This window comes from Toxotes jaculatrix, chromosome 18, assembly GCF_017976425.1.
Source record: "Toxotes jaculatrix isolate fToxJac2 chromosome 18, fToxJac2.pri, whole genome shotgun sequence".
NCBI lineage: Eukaryota > Metazoa > Chordata > Actinopteri > Toxotidae > Toxotes > Toxotes jaculatrix.
Genome location: NC_054411.1, coordinates 7,108,936 through 7,130,295, shown reverse-complemented (window position 1 = coordinate 7,130,295; position 21,360 = coordinate 7,108,936). Strand labels below are relative to the sequence as shown.

The 21,360-nt window shown below is 43.1% G+C and overlaps 2 protein-coding genes across 6 annotated transcripts; both read left to right on the top strand.

Moving 5' to 3' along the window:
• Positions 1–977: 977 nt before the first annotated feature.
• kank2 (KN motif and ankyrin repeat domains 2) lies at positions 978–17,424 on the top strand. 4 transcript variants are annotated; one of them, XM_041061994.1, is made up of 13 exons: positions 978–1,042; positions 7,302–7,386; positions 10,422–10,504; positions 10,815–12,176; positions 12,486–12,668; positions 12,768–12,873; positions 13,113–13,751; positions 13,846–13,933; positions 14,096–14,315; positions 14,772–14,914; positions 15,172–15,372; positions 15,502–15,600; positions 15,872–17,424. In XM_041061994.1, exons 3-13 carry the CDS (start codon positions 10,468–10,470, stop codon positions 15,926–15,928), a joined length of 3,135 nt encoding a protein of 1,044 aa, XP_040917928.1. In that variant the 5' UTR covers positions 978–1,042; positions 7,302–7,386; positions 10,422–10,467; the 3' UTR covers positions 15,929–17,424. The 4 variants fall into 4 exon arrangements, with proteins under 4 accessions (XP_040917928.1, XP_040917929.1, XP_040917932.1 ...); XM_041061995.1 differs by lacking the exon at positions 978–1,042 and adding an exon at positions 2,049–2,156; XM_041061998.1 differs by lacking the exon at positions 978–1,042 and adding an exon at positions 2,049–2,156 and having other exon boundaries at positions 7,302–7,474.
• Positions 17,425–17,564: 140 nt separating this feature from the next.
• LOC121198120 (hemoglobin embryonic subunit alpha) lies at positions 17,565–20,302 on the top strand. Of its 2 annotated transcripts, XM_041062000.1 has the most exons (5): positions 17,690–17,700; positions 17,923–18,020; positions 19,475–19,766; positions 19,856–20,063; positions 20,150–20,302. In XM_041062000.1, exons 3-5 carry the CDS (start codon positions 19,669–19,671, stop codon positions 20,276–20,278), a joined length of 435 nt encoding a protein of 144 aa, XP_040917934.1. In that variant the 5' UTR covers positions 17,690–17,700; positions 17,923–18,020; positions 19,475–19,668; the 3' UTR covers positions 20,279–20,302. The 2 variants fall into 2 exon arrangements, with proteins under 2 accessions (XP_040917933.1, XP_040917934.1); XM_041061999.1 differs by having other exon boundaries at positions 17,565–18,020.
• The last annotated feature ends 1,058 nt before the right edge of the window (positions 20,303–21,360 follow it).

The following is a 21,360-nucleotide window of genomic DNA, read 5'->3' as shown; positions in this document are numbered from 1 at the left end:
AAACAAAGGTTTTGATCTGATACTGAATGTACCCATGAAATATTTTGTGGATATTCTTTCTTTAAAACATATTTTATACATACAAACAGTATGTAGTTATTCAGTTTTTTTTAAATATTGTTTTGTATTTTTCTATTTGTGTGTGTGTGTGTGACATCTGTGTCTTTGAGTTCTGCTCTCTATCTTTCTTTCCTGCTGTCTTTTTCCCCTGAAGGTGCTTGGAAGTTTTTGGAGGTCCTTAGATGTACCTTGAAGTTCTTAGCGTTCCTCATCTCTACTTGAAGAACCTTGACTGCTCTTGAAAGTCCTTATTGTTTCCAGGAGGTCCTGAGGTTCTTGCAAGTACTTCCTTGGTGGTCTTTGAAGGTCTTTGGTGTTCCCTGAAAGAGAACATTTATATTTTATACTACAGGCAAATATTGTATGTTTTACATGTAATCTATTTGATCAGTTTATAAAATATGATGCACAGTAATAGATCAAACTATAACCTTATCTAACAGTTTTAAATAGCTTCACTTTAACTGGTCACAACATTAAATGCTGCATATATAGTAATGCATTTGTGATAATAAACATTCAGTGTTATAATATCACACTGATAAGGCTTATTCTCATAATGAGTAGTTTTGCTTTTGACTTTTACTTTTAATGGAGTAATTGTACCTTGAGGTATTGTAATGTAAAAGATCTGAACACTTCTGCCTCCATTGATGTTCTTCATGTCCACATAGGGCCCTGGTGGTGCTTGAATTTAAAGTCACTGAAGGTTGGTGGAAGCATTTGAATCTCCTTGAAGCTTTTCTTTTCTAGGCCCTAGAAGAAGCGCGGATCCTCTACGGGGGGGTTTTTCGGATCCTCCATGACCCCTGAAGATGACGGAGGGTATAGACAGTGCGTGAGATCCCTGCTTGGCGTCGGGTCTGCTGGCCCTTTAAGAGGAGCGGGAGGGGGGCGCGGAGCATCTTGGCTGCGGTGTTTTTGTCTCTCTGTCAGTGAGCGCTCCTGGGCCGAGGCGGCGGAAAGGATTTCCAGAGGGCAGGTAAGAACAGCAAGAAAAAAAAAAGACAGAAAAGAGAAAACACTTACAGCTCCTCTGGTTCAAAGCTTGGACTCTTTTTAGTCAAACTGTATTTTAAAGCGCTTCAGACGGAGGCGCCTTCTTGTGAGTGAGACTTCTTTTGTGAAGCGTCGGTCCTGCCCATTCCCCCGGTCCTGTCTCTGCGAAGTAACGGCTCATCTTTTTATTTTTTTTTTTACATCCTAAACCTCTAAATCTCTGGCTATGCTCACAATTTCTGCCTAATGTTCCGAATAATTGGCTTTTTTAATTTCACCGCAGTATTTCTTTGCCTCCAGAGGAATGTTCAGCTGAGTCTCATGGTCGCTCCTCCGGTGCGTGCCTTTTTGTTCAGAGCATCATTTGGAGGCTAACTCAGGCTGAACGGTGGCGAGGAGCGCCGTTAACCAAAAATCTCTAGCATCACATACATTGATAATTCCGGTGCAACTAAGGGTGCGTCTGTGCTACGGAGGCGTGCGCTTATTCTGACCTTGTTTTTCAGTGGTTTTAATTCTGATCTCGTAGGGAAATTATCTCGAGAGAAAAGCTGTGCATTTTCTATACGGTATCCTTGTAAAATTCATAGCACACAGCCTGTGTTGTTATTGTCGTTATTTGAACCCCCCCCCCCCCCGCGCCCTCAACTTTTCATTGATTAAAGCAGGATTGTCAGTGTTGCAGCGATCTTACAGTATACTGTAGGTTGCGTTGCCAAATCTGAACCCATTCGTCATTTCTAAACCAGCCACACATTTGGGCGTTTGTTTCTGTCTGCCCTTCATTATGAAACTTTTCCCCATGCCCCGCACGTGATCTGTTGCAACAATCTATTTTATTTTATTTTTCAAAAAAAGAAAAAGTGAAAAACAAGCTCACTGGAGACTATAAGGGCTCGGGGGAGAGGGTGGGTCTGTGCATTCTGCAAGTTTTCATGAGTTCCAGATGTTCATCAGCTTTTCGTTGCCGCGTGTTGCCCTCCTTCCGTTCGCTCGCTCGCCCGCTTGAAGCTGGTCAGTGGTCACCGAGGGGAGTTTATATCTTCAGAAGATGGATGAGGTCTGATGGAGTTGTGTGTCAGCAGGGCAGGAGGAAGGTAAACAAGACTATGAGTCACATTTGTAGAGGCAAAACAGTTTTTCTTGAAGTACCACGGTGGCTCTCACTGATTTCCCTTCATAAGCTTATTATAGGGTTTTAACAGGGACCATGCTTAGATTCAATCTAATTGTTTTATTTTAATATATATGATTGTTTTTTAATTATTAACTTTGTGTGACAAGATGTCTTATGATGTGTGTTGCAGACCGCCCAGATACATCAGTAAACACATCAGATGTTGTTCTGGTGAAGGACATGCAGAACTTGGCAGGATGTGGGGGTGTAGTCATCGGCCTGTTACACTGCATCATACAATGCACTACTGTCCTGCTGTTGTGTAATGGTCTGCTGGCTGTATTAAATCACCTTCTAGCAAATAGCCAGAGATTGTAGCAGCTGCGTGGCACTCAGATGGGCTCTGTCCTGTCATTCATGCCGTTACATGGGCAGGCTATAGTGGTTTGTGGTTATTTTTAATTCTCATATTACAGTACAGTTCAACAGCACGGCCAGCTACAGCCGCCAAAGTGGCAGTCAAGTTACATCTGCTGGTTAAAAACTGAACTTTATAATCGTCATGAAGGCAGGAGAAATGGCAGGGACACTCTAATAGTTTTAGCCAGGTGGACCTAAGAAACCGGCAGCTGAATATTTCCTTATTGTTTTGAGATCTAGTGAGCGTGAGTGTAATAATAGTGAAAACTGACTCTTCCTCATTGGCCTGGGGACCCCCTGGAATCCCATTAGAGACCCCTGGGAGTCCTCCAGGCTTCAAGTTTGGGAATTCCTGCTCAGGTTTGTCTGCAGCTGGAGTTTCCTTCAGCATTTTTTTTTTCTGTCCTGAGCTGGAATGTGATTGTCTCATTACAGCGTTTGGATGAAGGGGTGCTGTGGTGGAATGCAGGGTTATAAACCCCATTTGCACACTGGGACACACGCCGGGCATTTAAATGGTTTAGCGAAGCTAATGAAATTACACCCTGAACCTGCGTGAGACTGTCTGTCCCTGTCTGGCCTCTACTACAGATGAACTATTTTGGACAGTTTTACTGCAAGACAAATGATCTGTTCTGGTAAAGCAATACGCGATAATAATTATTTATTGCATAACTTTAAATGAGGAGGGTTAGTGAAATAAGGATCTATGATGTTGTTAATGGACTTTTTCACTGTTCATGAACGCAGTCAAATTAAGTTTCTTCTTACTGTGTACCCCATTTAAATCAGAAATGAGCATAAACTCAAATATTGTGTTATTTTACACTTTTCACAACATAATTTTGAGATAATCAAACAAAAAGTTTTTGTGTAAGAGGTGGATTAGTTTATAAAGTGGGGATAAATATACAGCCCAGTGTTATTGTAGTAACATTGGCCTGATTTGGTCAGGACAGTGAGTTTTAATACTCCTACTTTACTTAATTGACTGGGGCAACCAGTAATGTTTTCAGTGAACATATGGTCTAATCTGGCTTTTGAGGTACTAGAGACAGTAATTCATTATCTGCACGAATAATCTGACTTGATCTCCTTTAATACATTAATCACTCAGAAAAGCAAGATGGACTGTTCTGTCCAGTAAAGCACTCAAATAATGAGTGGTATGGAGGTTTCCTTGGCCTGTTTTGTTGTCTTAATGTCCACAGAGTCTTTTGATCAACAGCTCTCCTTGAATCAGGAAGCAATTGATAAGATCCCTGAGAGGGAACCACTTAGCTAGATTGCCGCCTCAGTAAGATTACTTCCTCTGTTCTGCTGTGCCATCCGCTCAGTACCACAGCACACGCCGACCTGAGCTTTTAACCCCAACACTGGTGCTCTGACCAGCTCTCCACCGCCCATCTGACTGCTGTCTGGACTTTGTCTTCCTCCCCTCCAGACCCCATAGTTTCCTCAACACAGTGCAGCGTTCAACCTCTCTGTTTGGCATCATCCTTAATCCCCACCTCCACAACTGCACAGGAATTTTCTCCCAAATGCCTTTTTTTTTTTGTCTCTTTTTTCCGGTGCCGCTCCTTGCCGCTCAGTCCCACCCTTGCTCAGTTTCCTGTTGGAGGTCAGTACAATGACCAATAGCAGACCGGCGGGTGTTTACTCTGCTCCTGTTCCAGGAGTAATGTGAGCTTCCCAGCCCCTCCCTTTGGCCGTACTCTAGCCAGCACCAGACTGCTCCAGCCCAGTGCCGTCTGCTCCTCCATACCACTGCTCCTTAATGTAAAAAACAGGGCTCTTTGCTAAAGGGCAGAGAATCCTGGAGGGGACGTCCCATTGGGTTATGATTTCACTGTCCTGAGTTTAAAGCCCAGATTAGTCAGAAAAACCACATGTCCACCCGCAGCACAAGAATACACTGTATAACCATGTCAATATGCGATCATCTGGCCTAGTTACACACGATGAAGGCCCCGTCTATCAAGCAGTGACGTACACCGTTCAGCCACATTGTGCTTGGTGACAAATGGCTACATTTATCATTCTGTAGCTTTTATGGAGAGAAATTTGTTGTAATTTTTCTGATTTATTATTCATTCAGGACCAGTTGGCTGAATGAAGCCATCTGTGCTGCAGAGTGAGGAGGAGGAGGACAAAGAGGTCTTAGTAGATAGATCAACATCCGTGTCTCCTGTTGTGATCTTAATGTAACATTTAAAACTCTACTGCACGTCTATATTAAGGTTTTTGCGGCATGTTAGTCTGAGAGAAAAAGCCTCTGAACAACAATTAGCTTTATTTAGTAAGACAAAGTGCAGCTTCTCATAGGGATTCTCCATTCTTTGTCGGTCTATATTTAGGGGTGGAATGTACAAATGATGGTAATCTTCTAGGCGGAGCCATTTAAGATTATGAGGAAAGGTCCTTTGAAACTTTATTTCCTCATTGTGAGCAGCTCCTGCAGCCCTCTGTGCGATCTTTCTGATGTTCTTCCTGCATTAACAGGAGTAAACTCTAGACTGGTGTCAGCAGCAGGATTTGCAGGGATTCATACTAGCGGAGTTCAAATCTGAGAACAGTCATGGTCTTCTCATTCGAGAAGTTTCCATCTAAAACTCTCAGCAGCATTCCCCCCACCCCACCCCCTTGCAACTTTGCCTTTCTTTCCTCACATTCCCACTCTTTTTCTCCCACCCTCCCTCACATACTGTACTGCTCTCCTCTGCTTTCTCCCCCTTACCCCTGCTCCTTTTTTTTCTTTCTCATTTATGCTCTCCTTCTCCTTGTTGCTCTTTCTCCTGGGCTGGGAGGAAGTGACTGGGTTGTTTCTGGATCCTTAGGGAATAGAAAGATGGAGCTCCCTTTCCTGTAACCCTTTCTGCATGATACTCCACACTGTTGCCACATACTGTCTGTGTTTTGCAACATCAATTAGCTTGGTATGATGTGAGTGACACATGCACCGGCAAATGTCAGTTTGAGAGCCTTCCTATGAGAAACTGACCTCAGAAAAAGGTGTATCTTGTCATCAGGCTGTTGCTAAGATGTTTCTACTTGTTATTAAATCAAAAATGTCATCATCAAATCATCACATTGCCAGATTTATCATGATTAAGACAGAGAAATTAAAAACAGCTTCATCATTTGGCTTTACTTACATTGGTGCCCTTACCTGAGTAAATCAACTTAAAAGCTACAGCTATGTTTGTTGATCTGTGGGAGTCTTCAGGCCTGGGACAGTGTTGGTGTGTTGGGGGATCTGTGTGTTTTCATCTGTGCTGTGTGGGAGTCAATGGGAGTTCGAGTTGTCTCCTGTAATGTATGGTATTTGTCTTACACAAGTATTTGACATCTGCACCACCACTGGGTTATAACTAAAAGGTCCAGATAGTTCACTGTCTTTAATCCTTTGAGAGTAATTTCTAGAGTTTCAATATTCAGACAGGTATGTATTCATGTGTATGTGTTTTGTTCATTATCATACATCATTAGTAGAGCAGATAGCAAGTCATTTCGGACCCTCAGGCGCTTGTAAATCTAGATATCAGTCACTTAATTTCTGTCAGTGTGTGAGTCCATAACAGCACTTCATCAACTGTTTGTTTGTTTTGAGGCAAATTTCCTTGCCACACACTCATACACACACTATTTCTCTCGGCCTCTGTCTCTCTCTCTCTCTCTCTGAGATGCCCCTCCTTGCTTTATATTAGAACCAGCTGTGGAACTAGAGGCTGAATGAATGGCTCTTTGTGATTTGGCTGTCGTTCCAGTCTAAAAGGTCTGTTTCTCCCCCTACCCTTCCACCCTCTGTGGTATTGGCATGACAACAGTATGAAACAATGGACTGAACAACAGCATGTCTTGTTATGATATTATGCAAAGGTCACCCATCAGCATTTTTTTAGGCTTTGAGACCCTCTGACAAAATGTCGTCCACGCTTGCACAGCGGCCTGACTCTGGAGCACAGCAGCTGGAGCCAAAGCATGAGAATCAGCAGACACAGTCATACAGCTTATCTGGTGGACATGCACGCAGTAGCTGCAGCACAGGCTTCAAGTCTGTGTTGTCCATGAAGGGAGCGCATTATAAGGCTCGTGAAATCAGTCTAGCCTTAAGTCTTTAAAGGTGCAAAGCAAGTGATGGCTGTTCCCACCAAACTGGAGGGTGTGTGTGGGTGTGTGTGCCAGTGGATTTAGATGTGTTAGTCACAGAGGCAAGAAAACAGAAAACATTGCCCAATCACATGGCAGGGAGGCGCCCAGCCTTGAATTGATTAGAGAGCCTTGAATTGGAGAATGGAATGGGGTGGGGGAAAGTGTTTCTGGAAAGCTGGGAGAGGAGGAGAGTTGCTTTGCATGGATCAGGCTTCATCCAGGCTGCACTACAAGGAGCTCAGAGAGTGATTGGCATCTCATGGGGGTATATTGTTCACATCCGGCTTGTCTGTCAAAACCACTGGAATGTTTTGGAATGTTTTTTCTGGCTTTGCAACCTGTGTTTATAGTCTTGCGGGGGCCACTCTTTTGTAACCTGTTTTTATCTCTGTGTCAACAGAGCTACACACCTTTAATGGAGTTTTTATTTTTACACGTCTACGTATTCAGCTTTTATTTTCGTGTGTTTAACATTTTTTCTGTGCTACAAACTGTTAAAATCAAAATCTGTGACTGCCAGAGTTCAAGTTTCCTTTATTCTTGTTTCCCACAGGTGCTGACTGTAAGAGTGCAAGAAAAGGAAGGGAGAGCAAGGAGCCTGGGGAGGAGAGATCCCGTCCTTGCAGCGCAAGCAGCTGGTATGAAGTGGAAAATAAATCCCTCTTTTCCTAATTCACAAACCATTCCCAAGCTTGAGCAGAATAGCAATCGCCAAAGGCTGAGAGAGTAAGTAATGCAGTGGAAAAATCCATAAAGATCTTCTCCGGGTGGTGCAAATAGTGGTATTTCTGACTTAGCAATACTGAGGTTTAATCCTTTGTAATGGCAATAATAATAAGGTGACTCAATGAATGGAAGCAATGAGTTGATAAACGTGGGAGAGCTGACCTCGAAATGAAGCCTGGCATTTTAAATGACTCTTCAGGGTGGTCTCAATCTTCTGATGCTCCAAAAGACACAGGAATCTATATACATTCTGTAAATCAAATCAGATTTGTTAATCCTCCATGTGCTTGCATGCAAAAGTGTGACTGTAAATAAATGAACCTGAAGCTCCCTTGTATGTACAAACCCGATCTCAAAGAAGCGAGAGGTCAAAGAAGCTACAGTATAATGCGATTATTCTCGTGACATCTTACAGGACGTACTGCAGACGTGTAATTTGTGCTGGGTGACCTGCATCTTACCCCCCGAGGGTTGTCTTAATCTTAATAGCAGGGAATGGAGGGAGTAGTCCAGGCAATGTTAACTTCCTTTACTATGGTATGCAGCTATATGGGGAGGTAGGAGGTGCAAAATGGGGGCAAGGCATTTGTCCTGGATGAAGCTAGCCAGGGAGAGTCATCTGAAGAATGGTAGTGTGGCACTGGGGAAGGGCGCACACTGGTTTCTGTTCAGATGTCATCTCAAAGGAACTCTGTTTGAGAGCTGAGAGAGAGGGAGGAAGGTCAACCACTCCACCCCACACACACACACACACACTCACAGGGGGAATACATACACACTTGCTAACACATCTGAAACACCCAATGAGCCACTGTTGGAGAAGCAGATGTGGAGGCCCGGAGCCGTGGGCGTTTTGAGGGGGCGATGTGGGAGAAATGGAACTGGGAGACGCCATAAGGAATGAGACATTTGAAGCAGAGAATAATGCGAGTTTGAGAGTGAAGATATAATTTGAAGGAGTGGAAGAATTTTCAAATTCAAAGAGGAATCGAGTGGACTATGTCATCCGTCACGTCTGCTTTGCTGGGATGTTTGCTGGCTAAACTGCAGACTCTAATTATATCTCATCAACTGTCCCCTGTCAGTGCTGTCCTCCACCCTCCTGTACACGTACTCTCACACACATACACATTCATGCTGTCTCACTCCCAACCACTCGCCTTCTCTCTGTCCTGCTCTCACTTTCTCACACATGTAGCCATTCCCACACCACACTGTACAGCACGCAGCACATAATCAATCTAACACTTTCATTCCATACTGGAGATAAACAGACTCTTACACTGTGTCATGAAGACGGGGAGCCAAAACTTCCCTGAGCTGCTTTTAATTCTTCTTTTTTATATGTTGCATTAAATTATTCCAGATCAGTAAAAACATTTTTATCTTGTGATGAAAGAGTAGCTTTTTTATCGTCTTGTGTTTTTTGGGATCCTTCAGGATTCCAGCAGCATTCCCTATCTTCTTCTTTTTCTGCAAATCTCATTCATGTAAGGCAGTCTTAAAATTTACATCTGGGACATCTGATAAATTCCTCATGTGTAAGCTGAGATATATTAGCTTGGTGTTGGGGCTCTGTCATATTCAATTTAACGGTGGGACATTTTCTCACCACCTCGGAGTAAGAAGTGCGTTCAGTTCTGTTCATTTTAATGTGGGCGGGTCAGTGTGTGCGCACAAACACCATTTCCATGTCTGACAGTGTGTGTGGCAGTCTTGGTATGAGAGGGTGATGAAGGGACGCAGATAAGGGAAATCACACTGAGACATTAAACTGACTACAGGACTTCAAAAATACCAAGTCAATTTAGTCAGTGTTTCCAAGTGTCCTACTTTTCACAAACGAGCAAGCACTGACTAGGGTCACAAGATAGCGAGAGAGGGAGAAAGAGAGAGAGAGGGAGACTCACTTCTCGCTGAAGAAACAGAAAACCAGCCTTAAACTGAAGTGAACCGAGTATGTCCTAAAAAACAAAGTGGAGGTTTGCAGTTCTAATTTCTGATCTTAGCTCCTTAAAATCTCTGTAATATAACGATGTTCAACTGGCTAAATCTTTGGATGGCTTAAACATTACATCCCCAGTTCCCACAATGTGATGACCTAGAAAGTTAATCTTTTCCAAGCAGACACAAACTCAGAGGCACTGGCGTTGTGGCCTCTACAATGTTGCTGGCACTGTGTTGCTCTTTGTGGGAGGAAAAAGCACAGTCTTTTGTTTATAACAAGTCAAAATGCATTACCTCTGGTAAAGTTTATCTAAGAAATGAGCAAGTGAATTCAGCAGGAAAGAGAGAGACAGTGACCAGCTGAAACCTCCTGATCATCAGCTGACGTTGAAAGGGGGAGACATCTCCGGAAAAGCATAAAGAGAGAACTAATAGAGAAGAAAGAGGAGGGGGAAGTTGTGGAGAAAGTGAGGGAGAGAAAGAGTGTCTGTAAACCCTAATTTGAGAGGCGAAGTTAGCGTGCACAGATGATTCCTAATAAGGCTGTAACTGGCAGTCTCAAACCTCTGTCCTGGAATTAGCTGCCAGGAAACTTCTTCTCTGAATGCTAAGAACAGAAACAAACACACAATCGACTGTGACCCACTACTCTCTGAAAAATGAACGGATAAAATTAGAGAGGGAGGCAGGAGGGTGAAGTAGTGGAACAAAGAGTAAAACTATTTCTGACCAAGATACTGAAAGAACGATATGGTCAGAAAGAGCAATAATTTAATGCTCAAATACAAGCCACGTGAAGTGAAGTACTCACATCTGTATAGTATAAGATGTCCGTATAAACACTGATCTTGTGAGGTTTCTGTTTGGTTTGGTATGATCAATCATGAATGATTCACCCCGTCTTGTTATGTCTGCAAGAAAAATAATTTGTTGTTCTTGTTCTTTTTAAAAATATTTGTGATGCTCGTTTCTAATTTGAATGTGTTTTGTGTCTCCACAGGTGAGAGTTGGTGGGTGAGTGTTTGAATACCAGCCACAGGCTCATTATGGCTCAGGTGCTGCATATGGACCCCGGCTTCCCAGGTGCAGCTTCCATTTCTTTTTACTAATAATACTCAACATGATAATGAAGTTATTTTGAAACAATTGATTCTTTTTGTTGAGATCTAAACTGTCAGAGAATGTCCTGGTCATATAACAGTTGTGATATCCCAACATGTAGAGGGTCAGGTTATCGTGAACTGCGTTATTCCACTTTGTGCCTAATTTGGTGATTGTTTCGGAGTACATACATAAATACACAGTAGCCCAGAGTTAATGCCATTTTCTAAAGTCTGAGCCCAAGATTAGACGCAGATTTCCGTTTGTTTAAAGTTGATTTCCTTCCCCTCAGGGAAACTCAACCCGCCTGCTCCCCCTTCCCTGCACGGCAAAGAACAGGAGGCGCCCTACTCAGTGGAGACCCCCTATGGCTACCGTCTGGACCTAGACTTCCTCAAATATGTTAACGACATAGAGAAGGGAAATACTATCAAGAAGGTGCCTATCCAACGCCGGCCACGCTATGGCTCCCTGCCCCGTGGCTATGGCTACGCCGGCTCCTGGTGGACATCCACAGAGTCTCTGTGCTCCAATGCCAGCATGGACAGCCGGCACTCGTCCTTCTCCTACTGTGCCCCGGGCTACCACACATCACAGAGACCCAGCTTCAGCACTGCCAGAGTGGAGAAGACCCTGCTGGATGCACGCAGGAAGCTGGAAGAGGAGAAAGAGGGGCGTAGGTTCTCCAACCTGAGCAGCATGCACAGCAGTGTGGCAGGCTCTAACACCTCCATCAGCAGTGCACACAGCTTCAACCGAGCCCAGGGTGGAGGCGGATCCTTTACCCCCCTAAGCTCTGGCCTCTCCACTCCAGTGACCCCAACCCCAGCCCACCTGCAGCACGTTAGGGAGCAGATGGCGGCAGCCCTCAGGAAGATAAGGGAGCTGGAGGAGCAGGTGAAGACCATCCCTGTGCTCCAGGTGAAAATCTCTGTGCTGCAGGAGGAGAAAAGGCAGCTCAGCGTCCAGCTGAAGAGCCAGAAGTTCCTGGGCCACACTCTGGGTTTCAATCGAGGTCGTTCCCGAGGGGAGCTCTACATCGACATCCCTGAAGAAGAACAGAGCACTGGAGCTAAGAGCAGTAACAAGTCAGCAGAGCCGCTGTCTCCCACCACACCTGAGGTCTCCAAACAAGACTCAGGGTGTGAAATTGAGGACACGGTAATTGTGGGTGGAGCCCGACCGGATGCAAAGCGGGAAGTGCGCACCATCGGAGTGGGACCGGAGGACTCCAAGCGCAGTCGCGAGGTGGGAGTTGGGGTTCGGGAGGAGGACCTTGGGCTGCTGCCAGAGACAGAGGCTCTTAGGAGTCAAGTGGGTCAGCTTGAGGGCAAGCTAAAGAGGACAATGCAGGAGCTGCAGGCTGCACAGCAGCAGGTAGCAGCAGTCCAGAAAACTCCTCAGGCAGAACATCCAGTCATGGCTACCAGCATGGGCTGGCAGGAGCCACAAGGCTGCAGCCTGCACACTCTGGTCAGCTTCACACAGCAGCCCCAACAGAGGGAACAGAGAACTGTGGGAATCCAGGTGTACACACTGGAGCAGCCTACTGTGGTGGAGGTGGGCACACTGCTCCGAGCAGAGACCTGCAGCTCCCCCTCCCTTCAGCCAGCTGGTGGAGTCCTGGAGGGCCACCACAGAGGACAAGCTGAAGGTCTGCATTCAGTTGGTAGTGTATGACCAAGGATAACACTTTATTACTCTACCTAAACAGTTCAATGCAGCAGGCCTGTGAGGCATGTGATGTTCAGTGTTTGTTGACTGTCAATGAGCTTTTGAGTCAACAGCTCTGCGTCCCTCATGTTTTCTGTCACATTTATGGGTGAAACCTTAGAAATGAGCTTGTGTTAACAGCTTATGAAAACTTTTGGATAAAGCAGTTTACTTTGGTTTTATTGTTTACCCCCATAACATATTTCATTAGCTATAGTTGAAAGTCTTAAGTCTTCTTTCTGTCTCACAGATGCTCCGGTTGAGCTGCCGATTGCAGTCAGCTCCAAGCAGGTGCGCGATGTCCTAAAGAGCGAGTTGTCCACCTCGGTACCTGTAGCTAATCTTGCCATCGCTGTAGGCACATCTAAAGAAGGAGAGACACACCTGCATACAAACACGGAGACCATCCAGTCGCAAGATGGTCCTAAGACAGGTAACTGGACTGAGCGTTGTTCAGAACACACCTTGACTATCCTTCTAACTTGTTTTAATTGCATGCCATGTTCCAACTCTCTGTATGATTATTTTCCAGCCACATCTCCTCAGTCTCTGAGGTCCATTATGAAGCGGAAGGCAGAAGGTGAACCAGGCTCTCCCTCCACTAAGAAAAACCTACAGTTCATTGGAGTCAATGGAGGGTAGGTGTCAGTGACTGCAGACCACCAATCAGTCTGAGTGCTGTGGCAGTGGCGCTTCCCTTGTAATAGTGTTTCATCCCAGATTTGGGATTTGAATTTCTCTCTAGATGGAAGAGAGTAATGAATGTTCACACTCAACAGAGTCTGTTCTAGCCAAAGGTTAGAGTTACAAAGTAGAAATGCATGTGTCTGCAAAGAGTTGGAGCTGTTTCACATTAAAACATATTATTTTCTTGCAGTTATGAATCCACGTCGTCAGACGACAGCAGCAGCGAGAGTTCAGACGAGGGGAGTGACTCCAGTGAGTATCACGAAGCAAGAGAAAAACTACCAGAACCTACAGTCCAGCACCAGCAAGCAACCGGCACCAAGGTTTCTCAGCCACAAGAAAGCAACAGCGTACCTCAGCAGACTGCTGCAAATATACCAGCCGTCATTCCAGAAACACGGCAGAGTCCCAACCAGTCTTCAACTGTAGACACAAAACTGCCGGACAAAGTCCCCCAGTCACCAGCAACGGATACTGTTGTGCAGAAATGTGCCTCACAGCCACCAGCCTCAGACCCCTCCCCGACTCCTTTGTGTCCAGCAAGCGACTCTGCCCCTCAAGAGACTGTTAACCAGTCATTAGAAAAGCACACAGTCACATGGGAGATCACCTCCACATCATCAAGCTCTGATCCCACTCCAGAGCAAAGCTCCGTAAAGTCCTCAGTTACCTGTTCATCATCACAGTGTGTCACTAAAACCACCGAGGTCACCAAGCAACAATACACCGTCCAGTCGGAAACGACCATCCGCTCAAGCCAGTTGGAGTCAAAGCCAGCAACTGAAAGCAACAAAAACGACACTGCCTCAGCATCAGCCAAACAAGTCAGGTAAACATACACATAGCTAACAGACCGTCCGTGACCTTCAAAATGTCTTTAAGCATCAGTGACTGACAGCGTGTTGTCTTCTTGTCTCTCTCAGACTGGAGCTGAGTGACAACCTGATGTCAGCTCTCTATGCCCTGCAGAAAGCCCTGGGAGAACCCAACGCCTTTAGCCAACACGGAGCAGTAGGTGTTCAATTTCATTTATTTTGCTTAACCAAGATGATTATCTCACTGATTTTAGATATACTTCTCATGGTCAGTCTGTGTGGCTGTGCTCCTGCAATTTACCAACAGTCTGTCTAGTGTTCACGTGTCTCTAAGTGTCCTCATTGTGTCTGATCTCAGAGGGCAGCCTACACCACCGTGCTGCAGGAGTGGCTGCGTGTGTCCTGTCACAAAGCTGCGGACACAGCTGTTGTCAAGGCCTACATGGACACCTTCGCCTCAATCTCCCCTCAGCTGCTGGAGTTTGTGATCAACATGGCAGACGGCAACGGGAATACAGCGCTTCACTACACCGTCTCCCACTCCAATTTCCCCGTGGTGAAACTGTTGCTGGACACTGGTGAGCCGTGTGTGTATATGTGTGTTGTGTGGGTGAGAAAATAAGTGAGTGTTTAGGCAGAAATGAAAAAAAAAGAGACACAAGATTGTTTTCCTGAAACAAATTACATTAAAAAAATGCACATTTTGGAAACAGTATTTGTTCAGACATGACAGTTGCAAACCAATAAACCAATCATGTTGAAATTTTTGTGACAAAAAGATGAAGAAATGATAAGTAATAATATTAAATTAACAGCCAACTCTAATTAAGATTAAAATATGGGACTTCAGATGGATTTGCTAAATATTTTTACTAGTTATTTCACCTTTTTATGTATCAAGTCCCATATCAATCCTCAGTCATCTAAAGTGTCACACACAGCCTTAAGATAATCTCGTCTCCGATATATCCTGCATCCTTGCTTGTGCTGCTTTTGTATTGCCTGTCATACTGATTGCCCTATATACCTAACAGGCCTGTGTAATGCTGACAAGCAGAACAAGGCGGGCTACACAGCCATCATGCTGACGGCCCTGGCTGCCTTCCACTCCGACAGTGACCTTCAAACTGTCCTACAGCTGCTGCGCACAGGGGACGTGAATGCCAAGGCCAGCCAGGTGCGCCCTCTACTGCTCACTCGGTTTTATTGCAGCTCCACACACAACAAAATTCAAATCAGAGCTGAAATAGTGTTTACAGGTACTTATGAGATCTCTGCTCTGTTGTTTCTCATGGTGCAGAGCAGAGCTTGTTCTGCAGATGCATGTGGCAGCACGTGAACAAATGCAGCCTTAATGACAGTTTGTCAGTGATGATGATTTAGCTCCACATGTTGAAGATGAGGTTAAAAATGTTGAATAATGGGTGTTTGTAGGCTGGTCAGACGGCGCTGATGCTAGCGGTTAGCCACGGTCGGGGGGATATGGTGCGGGCGCTGCTGTCTTGTGGGGCACAGGTCAACATCCGCGATGATGATGGCTCCACAGCGCTCATGTGTGCCTGCGAACACGGTCATGTGGACATTGTGCGTCAGCTACTGTCAGTGCCGGGCTGTGATGCCACTCTCACCGATAATGTAAGCATAGTATTTTCCCTTCCTACTTCCTTTATATGTCTCTCTCTCTTCTTTTTGCCTTTTTTTTTTTGTTTGTTTTCTTGACAAACCCATCTTCTCACCGCCATCCTGTTGTTGTGTTTTTTACAGGACGGCAGCACTGCGCTGTCCATTGCCCTGGAGGCCAGTCAGAATGATATTGCAGTGCTTCTTTACGCTCACCTCAACTTTGCAAAGCCTCCTTCCCCTGTGAGCGCTCTCATACACGGCTAATACACACTTACTGACTTAGGCTAACTATTTTACACCAACATTTAACAATGAGAGAAATCTGTCATGGAAGAAGAAGAGATTTTCCACAATTTTGCATCTATGCACAGTTTTCCTTACTGTTTATACAGAATAATAAGCTCAATCCCATCTAAGGATACAAGTAGCTGCTCCGCCAAAATACACCAACACTCATCAATGACAGTTCTCAGCCCTAATACCTTGTTTTGTTTTGTGTTTTTTTGTCTAGGTGTCACCTAAGTCTCCTCTCTTGGGTTCCTCTCCTCCTTCCGGTGAAACAAAATAAACCTCGCACCTTCTGTAGCCGACAGTAGCTCTACAGCAAATCCACTGCAACTGCTCATATTCACGGCGTGATTTTATTTTAATTGTGTAATTAAGAAAAACATTGAGTTTTTGTGTGTGTTCGTTTTCATCCTCCATAATTTAAGTACATGTGCAGATAATTACGTGACAGCTTGCACCATTGTTTGCTGCTTTTGTACACAGTGGTCTCTTTTTAATCACAGTGGTGGTTGAAAACATGGATTTCTTGTGTGGTACAATCTGAAAAACTGAACATCTAGAAAGGCTGTGTAAGCATTAGTTCAATCTTGCAATAACCCAGTTGTCAACACTGTTTTTAGTAGCACTTACCAGTCAAAACTGTTCACCATGATAACATTATACAGTTCATTATTATACACTTGTTTTTATTTCATACGGATCTCGTATTTGTTGCTTTATTGTCATTGTAATATGTACAATAGCTATTACACAGTAGCATCATTATGTGTGTGACCATCACAGTCATTTGGAATAACAAAAGCCACCCCTCTTATGGATAAGTGCCCTTGCATCAACGAGCTCATTGGTGCTACGAAAATATAATTCAGAAAACACCACTTCAGCAGTCTATCAATATTTATACACAAGATTTATTTACACTAGAGTATTTTTGATATTAATTTTTTTTATTCCGACTTAATTGATGACCTCCAAAGATCAGAATTTTAATTTCCCAGGCAATGGTTTACGTACGACACCTTTTTAACCAGAGGACAAATTGTATTTTATGTATCGACCACATTTCCCAAATTAAAGACGTATCTCTCCTCTCAGCTCAGTGACACTGTATATTGAGGTGATGATATTGACACAGGCCTGGCATCAGTGAGGAAGACAGGAGAGGTCAGTGATACTCTCTGAAGGCTGCGGTACTATGGTCATTGTATTTTTATAGATGAAGGTATTTTGGATGGCTATAAGGAAAGATTAGAGTGCATCTGTGTGTGTAATATTCTTTGCTTAAAAGATTTAACAAGACTTTGTTGAGAAACGACTGAAAGCACTGGTGGAGCCACCTCTGCTGTGGTCATGCTGGTAAAATGTGTCATGGAACCAGGAAGTGACTGATTGGAGTCTTAAAAGGACGTGCCATGTAAGATATGAATTTCAAAATAATATATATCAATATAAACTGATAGATATTATGGCTAAAATCAAATTCCTTGAACAGAAGTGCACAGGCTATTGATGTCAGAAATTTCTATTACTTTTTGAAGTTTTTTCTCGATTTTCATATTCACTTTTAAGCAACTGAATTTTTATAAACTTTCAATTTTTTTTATTTAAGTATCTATCTTTTTATACATTTAGAATTTTTAAGCTCACACTTAATGTAATCGCACAGCTCTTTAGTTTATGTTTGATGAAGGTTTATCTAAAATTTGAGGTTGTGTTTTTCTTGTCTTCTAATTTGTGTGTTTTGGAAAAACAATGAATTAATAAATGTGGACCACAGTTTCTATTGCATTTATTTCCTCCGCCAAGGAGGTTCTGTTTTTACCCGTGTCTGTTTGTCGGCATGTTTACTTGTTGGTTTGTTTATGTGTCAGCAGGTTCCTTTGTTTTGTGTATGTTTCATTTACATAAGTTTTGTGTGTTTTTTAAAGATTTGTGTGCATCTTTTGCAGTGAGTTGGAGAAAGTCCACTAGAGGGCGTACCAACACAAACAACTGACTGAGTCCTTCCCTCAGTCTCAAGCAAATCCCTGGTGCAGAACAACGCTGAGCACGGTTTACTAATTTTAAGATCCACCAGTGTCATCAAAACCATCAAATCCGTCCAAGTCGTTTATATATAATTAGTTATATTTTATATGCACTGTTTACTTCTACTACTTAATCAAAGTTAATCCGAATAGCATCATAAATCTAAAATATCAGAAAATAACAAATATTCTTTAAGTAGCATTTTATGTTTTTCTGTTTGTTTTAATTATCAAAATGACTCAACAGGTTGATGTGTCCTCAGCCTGTGGCCAGCTGTGATCATAGATGCAGACAAGCCTTGGAACTGGATGGACCCTTCGCCCCAAGGGACTTCTGCAAGAAAAGTAAGTACATCTTACAGGGTTCATTCACATGGGAGTTGGAGGGCTTAGCCATACAACAACAAAGAAAAAATAAATAAAATAAATAAATAAATAATAATAATAATAAACACTCATATCTGGGTTGTGGATATGGCTTGTGCACTCTGGATGGTCATGACCAAAACTCAGGGATGACTGACCTCCCCTGACTTCTCAATTTAAGCCTCTAATATAAAAGTTTCTGGTCCAGGATTTTGTCAGTGGGTATTGTGACCCCCACCTGAATCCAGAAATTACACTCCAGCCTACAACTGTATGTCCATACTCTATATGAAGCACGTTTTCTCTTCACTTTATGTGTGTTAATGTGACCTGTTTCTACTGACAACAACCAGGCAGCATCCAGTTCTTTCAAACAATGCAATAGCTTGCAGCATTTTGTGTGTGTGCACTGCTCACAATCTCTAAGAAAAACTCTGTCACAGCTGCAGCTGTTTTCTTCAGACAGCTGCTTGTCTTTGGGAGGAGTCGATGAGATAACCATAACAGTCATGAACTAGGTTAAACCCACCAGCCAATCAGAAATAAGCTTTTTTTTTAAAAAAAAAAAATTCTACTAAATTAAAAAAAGAAGTTAACTGAGCAGATTTATTTTTAAAACTAATCTGCTCAGTGACCTGTCCATTCAGTCTTTTTTTTCTGACTGACAGTTTGTCTCCAGTTGTTAAATCATCATCTCAGTCACTTTCCTCATACTGGCTTTATTCTCTGCTCTGACTGGGACCACTGTGTCAAATAAAGCCAAACTTGTTGGTGGCAAAATTAAAGGGTTATAACTGACAGCCAGTTTATTTATATAGAGTACATTCAATTAAGACCAACTCCATATGACCTGAAATGTTTCCAATGGTGTAATACAGCAGCTTATAACTTTACTCTAGATATCAGCTAAACTACACACTCGGGGGGGGGGGGGGGGGGGGCTCGTATCTATTCTTTCTTTTGAATGGATCCACCCTTCCAGCTGCAGTGTTGTGTGTGAGATAAGCCTTAGAAACACGCCATGTGTTGGCAGAAAACATAGAAAATGGATTTACTCATCACCTTGGAAGGTTTCCAATTGATAAACAAATCTATTAAATGTACTTGGCTGCAAAGCTTAGATTTAACATCTGTTGGAAGCAGACCTGCTTGGTGTCAGCATGTATGAAAATTTTGAACAGAGGAAAACCTGTCACACCTGAAAATAATAACTACAGTCAGACACTGAATCAGCTCTATTATTTCTTTCATTTCAGGGTAGTGATTGAACATTTGGTTCTCGGGTAATTTCTGAAAAGGTCCATTTTTGCAAATGCTGGTATCTTTTTTACGGAAATACAGTACAAGCTGCCTCAGGCTTTAACCTGCAATACATATCAGACCTGCAATACACATCTGAAATACATAAACCAATAACTGTGTATTTTTTATAGTTAAAGGTTTGGTTCTAGAGCCCTCGTGGGAAGATTTTTGTTTATCTCATGCAAGCTCCAGCCCACCACTCGGACCGCCTCATGCAGCCTATCTTGGAGGTGGTCCCGGGTGTGCCCACGCTCTGTTTCGAGTATAAAATCCCCACGGTTTGGGCTGATCACAGCATTCAACAAACACTCAAACCAAAAGCAAGATGACCAGTCTCACTGCTAAGGACAAGGACACAGTCAAGGCCTTCTGGGCTAAAGTGTCTGGAAAGGCGGAGGACATCGGCAAAGATTCTCTGTCCAGGTAAATATCACAGCATAATGTCTACTGATGTGACCCGCTCCAACGCTGACTGGATTAACCACATGTATTCATTTACATGTTTCCCGCAGGATGCTGATCGTGTACCCGCAGACCAAGACTTACTTCTCCCACTGGAAGGACTTGAGCCCCGGCTCTGCCCCGGTGAAGAAGCACGGGATCACCATAATGGGTGGAGTTGCCGAGGCTGTGGGCAAAATCGACAACCTGACCGCGGGTCTTCTGAACCTCAGTGAGCTGCACGCCTTCACTCTGAGAGTGGACCCTGCTAACTTCAAGGTGCAGAGGCAAAGCTAGTCCTTTATGTGAAGCGTCTGTCCTTAGCACAATTTTACGAATACTGTGATTAACCTTTATTTTCACAGATCCTCTCCCACTGCATCCTTGTGGTCTTGGCCATCATGTTCCCCAATGACTTCACCCCCGAGGTCCATGTGTCCATGGACAAGTTCCTGGCTGCTCTGGCTCGGGCCCTGGCTGAGAAATACCGATAAACAGCAGGAGAAGATGAGGAAGACTGCAGCATGAGCTTATTCTGCATGATGAATAATAAACGCATGACTGCAAAAACGCAAAACAATGTTTTCATTCTGGTTCTTCTGTCATAATTTGTGTCATTTGTGAGTAGAGGTGAAAAGTGAGAACAATTTTTAAGTCTTTTTACTATTACAAAGACTTAAAAATCAGCAATTCAAATGTCACACTCAACAGAACTGCAAAAATGTAATCGATTAGTCGATGGACAAGAAATTAAGTGGCAACTATTATCCTGGTCAGTTAATCGTTATTCATTCATTTTGACTGCAGCTGAGCCTACTCTGCACAATAACTAAATGTATAAATGCAAACGGGGAAAACATTTTAAAACTCTTTTGTGTTGACTTTTGTAATAAGTCAACTGATTCTGAAGTCTGTTAATGGCAAGCGTGCTGATAACGGAATTTACAAATGTTTCCCCAAAGTTTTACAAAACAAAACTCGATAGAAACTCACTAGTTTTAATCAGCGTGTAAAAGCATGTAGAGATGATAGGCTATGCATTGTGGTAAATGCAGTGTTTTTAACAAAATGATTACACACGTGGTGGACCCTGTAGTGACTCAACAACAGCTGCAACGACTAAAAGTTTTCATTAAAGATTTGTTACGTAATGAAGTCAAGCGGATGTGTGTGTAAGTAAAATAACCATTTTTATAAATGCAGTATAAAAAAAATATGAATTAATTATTGTTATCTTTAGTAAATAGATACTTTTTTTACTTGACATAATAAATTAACCAAATTAATATTGTTGTTATTGGTATGTGTTGTTTTTGTTATTATACTATTTGTCAGATACTAGGTTCAGTGATTTTGTGATCCATTAAGTTCTGTAATAATTCTCTGCATCAGTTTTTGCATCTTCTCAGCAATTTTGTCTGTCTGTCTCTATGACTTTTTTGTTTGTATAGGTGTTGCTTTATTTTTAATTATTACAGTTACCTCAGAAATATCACATATCCGTTTCTATTCTAGTCTGAACATCATCACAGGCAACTTGTTGAATTTGTTCAATGCTTTATTTGCTTTCGAGACA

What these genes read in the sequence shown, in the direction of transcription:
- kank2 (XM_041061994.1), top strand. Translation starts at nt 10,468, where the DNA reads ATGGCTCAGGTGCTGCATATGGACCCCGGCTTCCCAG. An exon ending in TATGGACCCCGGCTTCCCAG is followed by an intron (nt 10,505 to 10,814) that starts GTGCAGCTTCCA and finishes CCTTCCCCTCAG; the next exon opens with GGAAACTCAACCCGCCTGCT. An exon ending in GCAAGATGGTCCTAAGACAG is followed by an intron (nt 12,669 to 12,767) that starts GTAACTGGACTG and finishes ATTATTTTCCAG; the next exon opens with CCACATCTCCTCAGTCTCTG.
- LOC121198120 (XM_041061999.1), top strand. Translation starts at nt 19,669, where the DNA reads ATGACCAGTCTCACTGCTAAGGACAAGGACACAGTCAAGGCCTTCTGG. An exon ending in GGCAAAGATTCTCTGTCCAG is followed by an intron (nt 19,767 to 19,855) that starts GTAAATATCACA and finishes TGTTTCCCGCAG; the next exon opens with GATGCTGATCGTGTACCCGC. An exon ending in TGGACCCTGCTAACTTCAAG is followed by an intron (nt 20,064 to 20,149) that starts GTGCAGAGGCAA and finishes TTATTTTCACAG; the next exon opens with ATCCTCTCCCACTGCATCCT.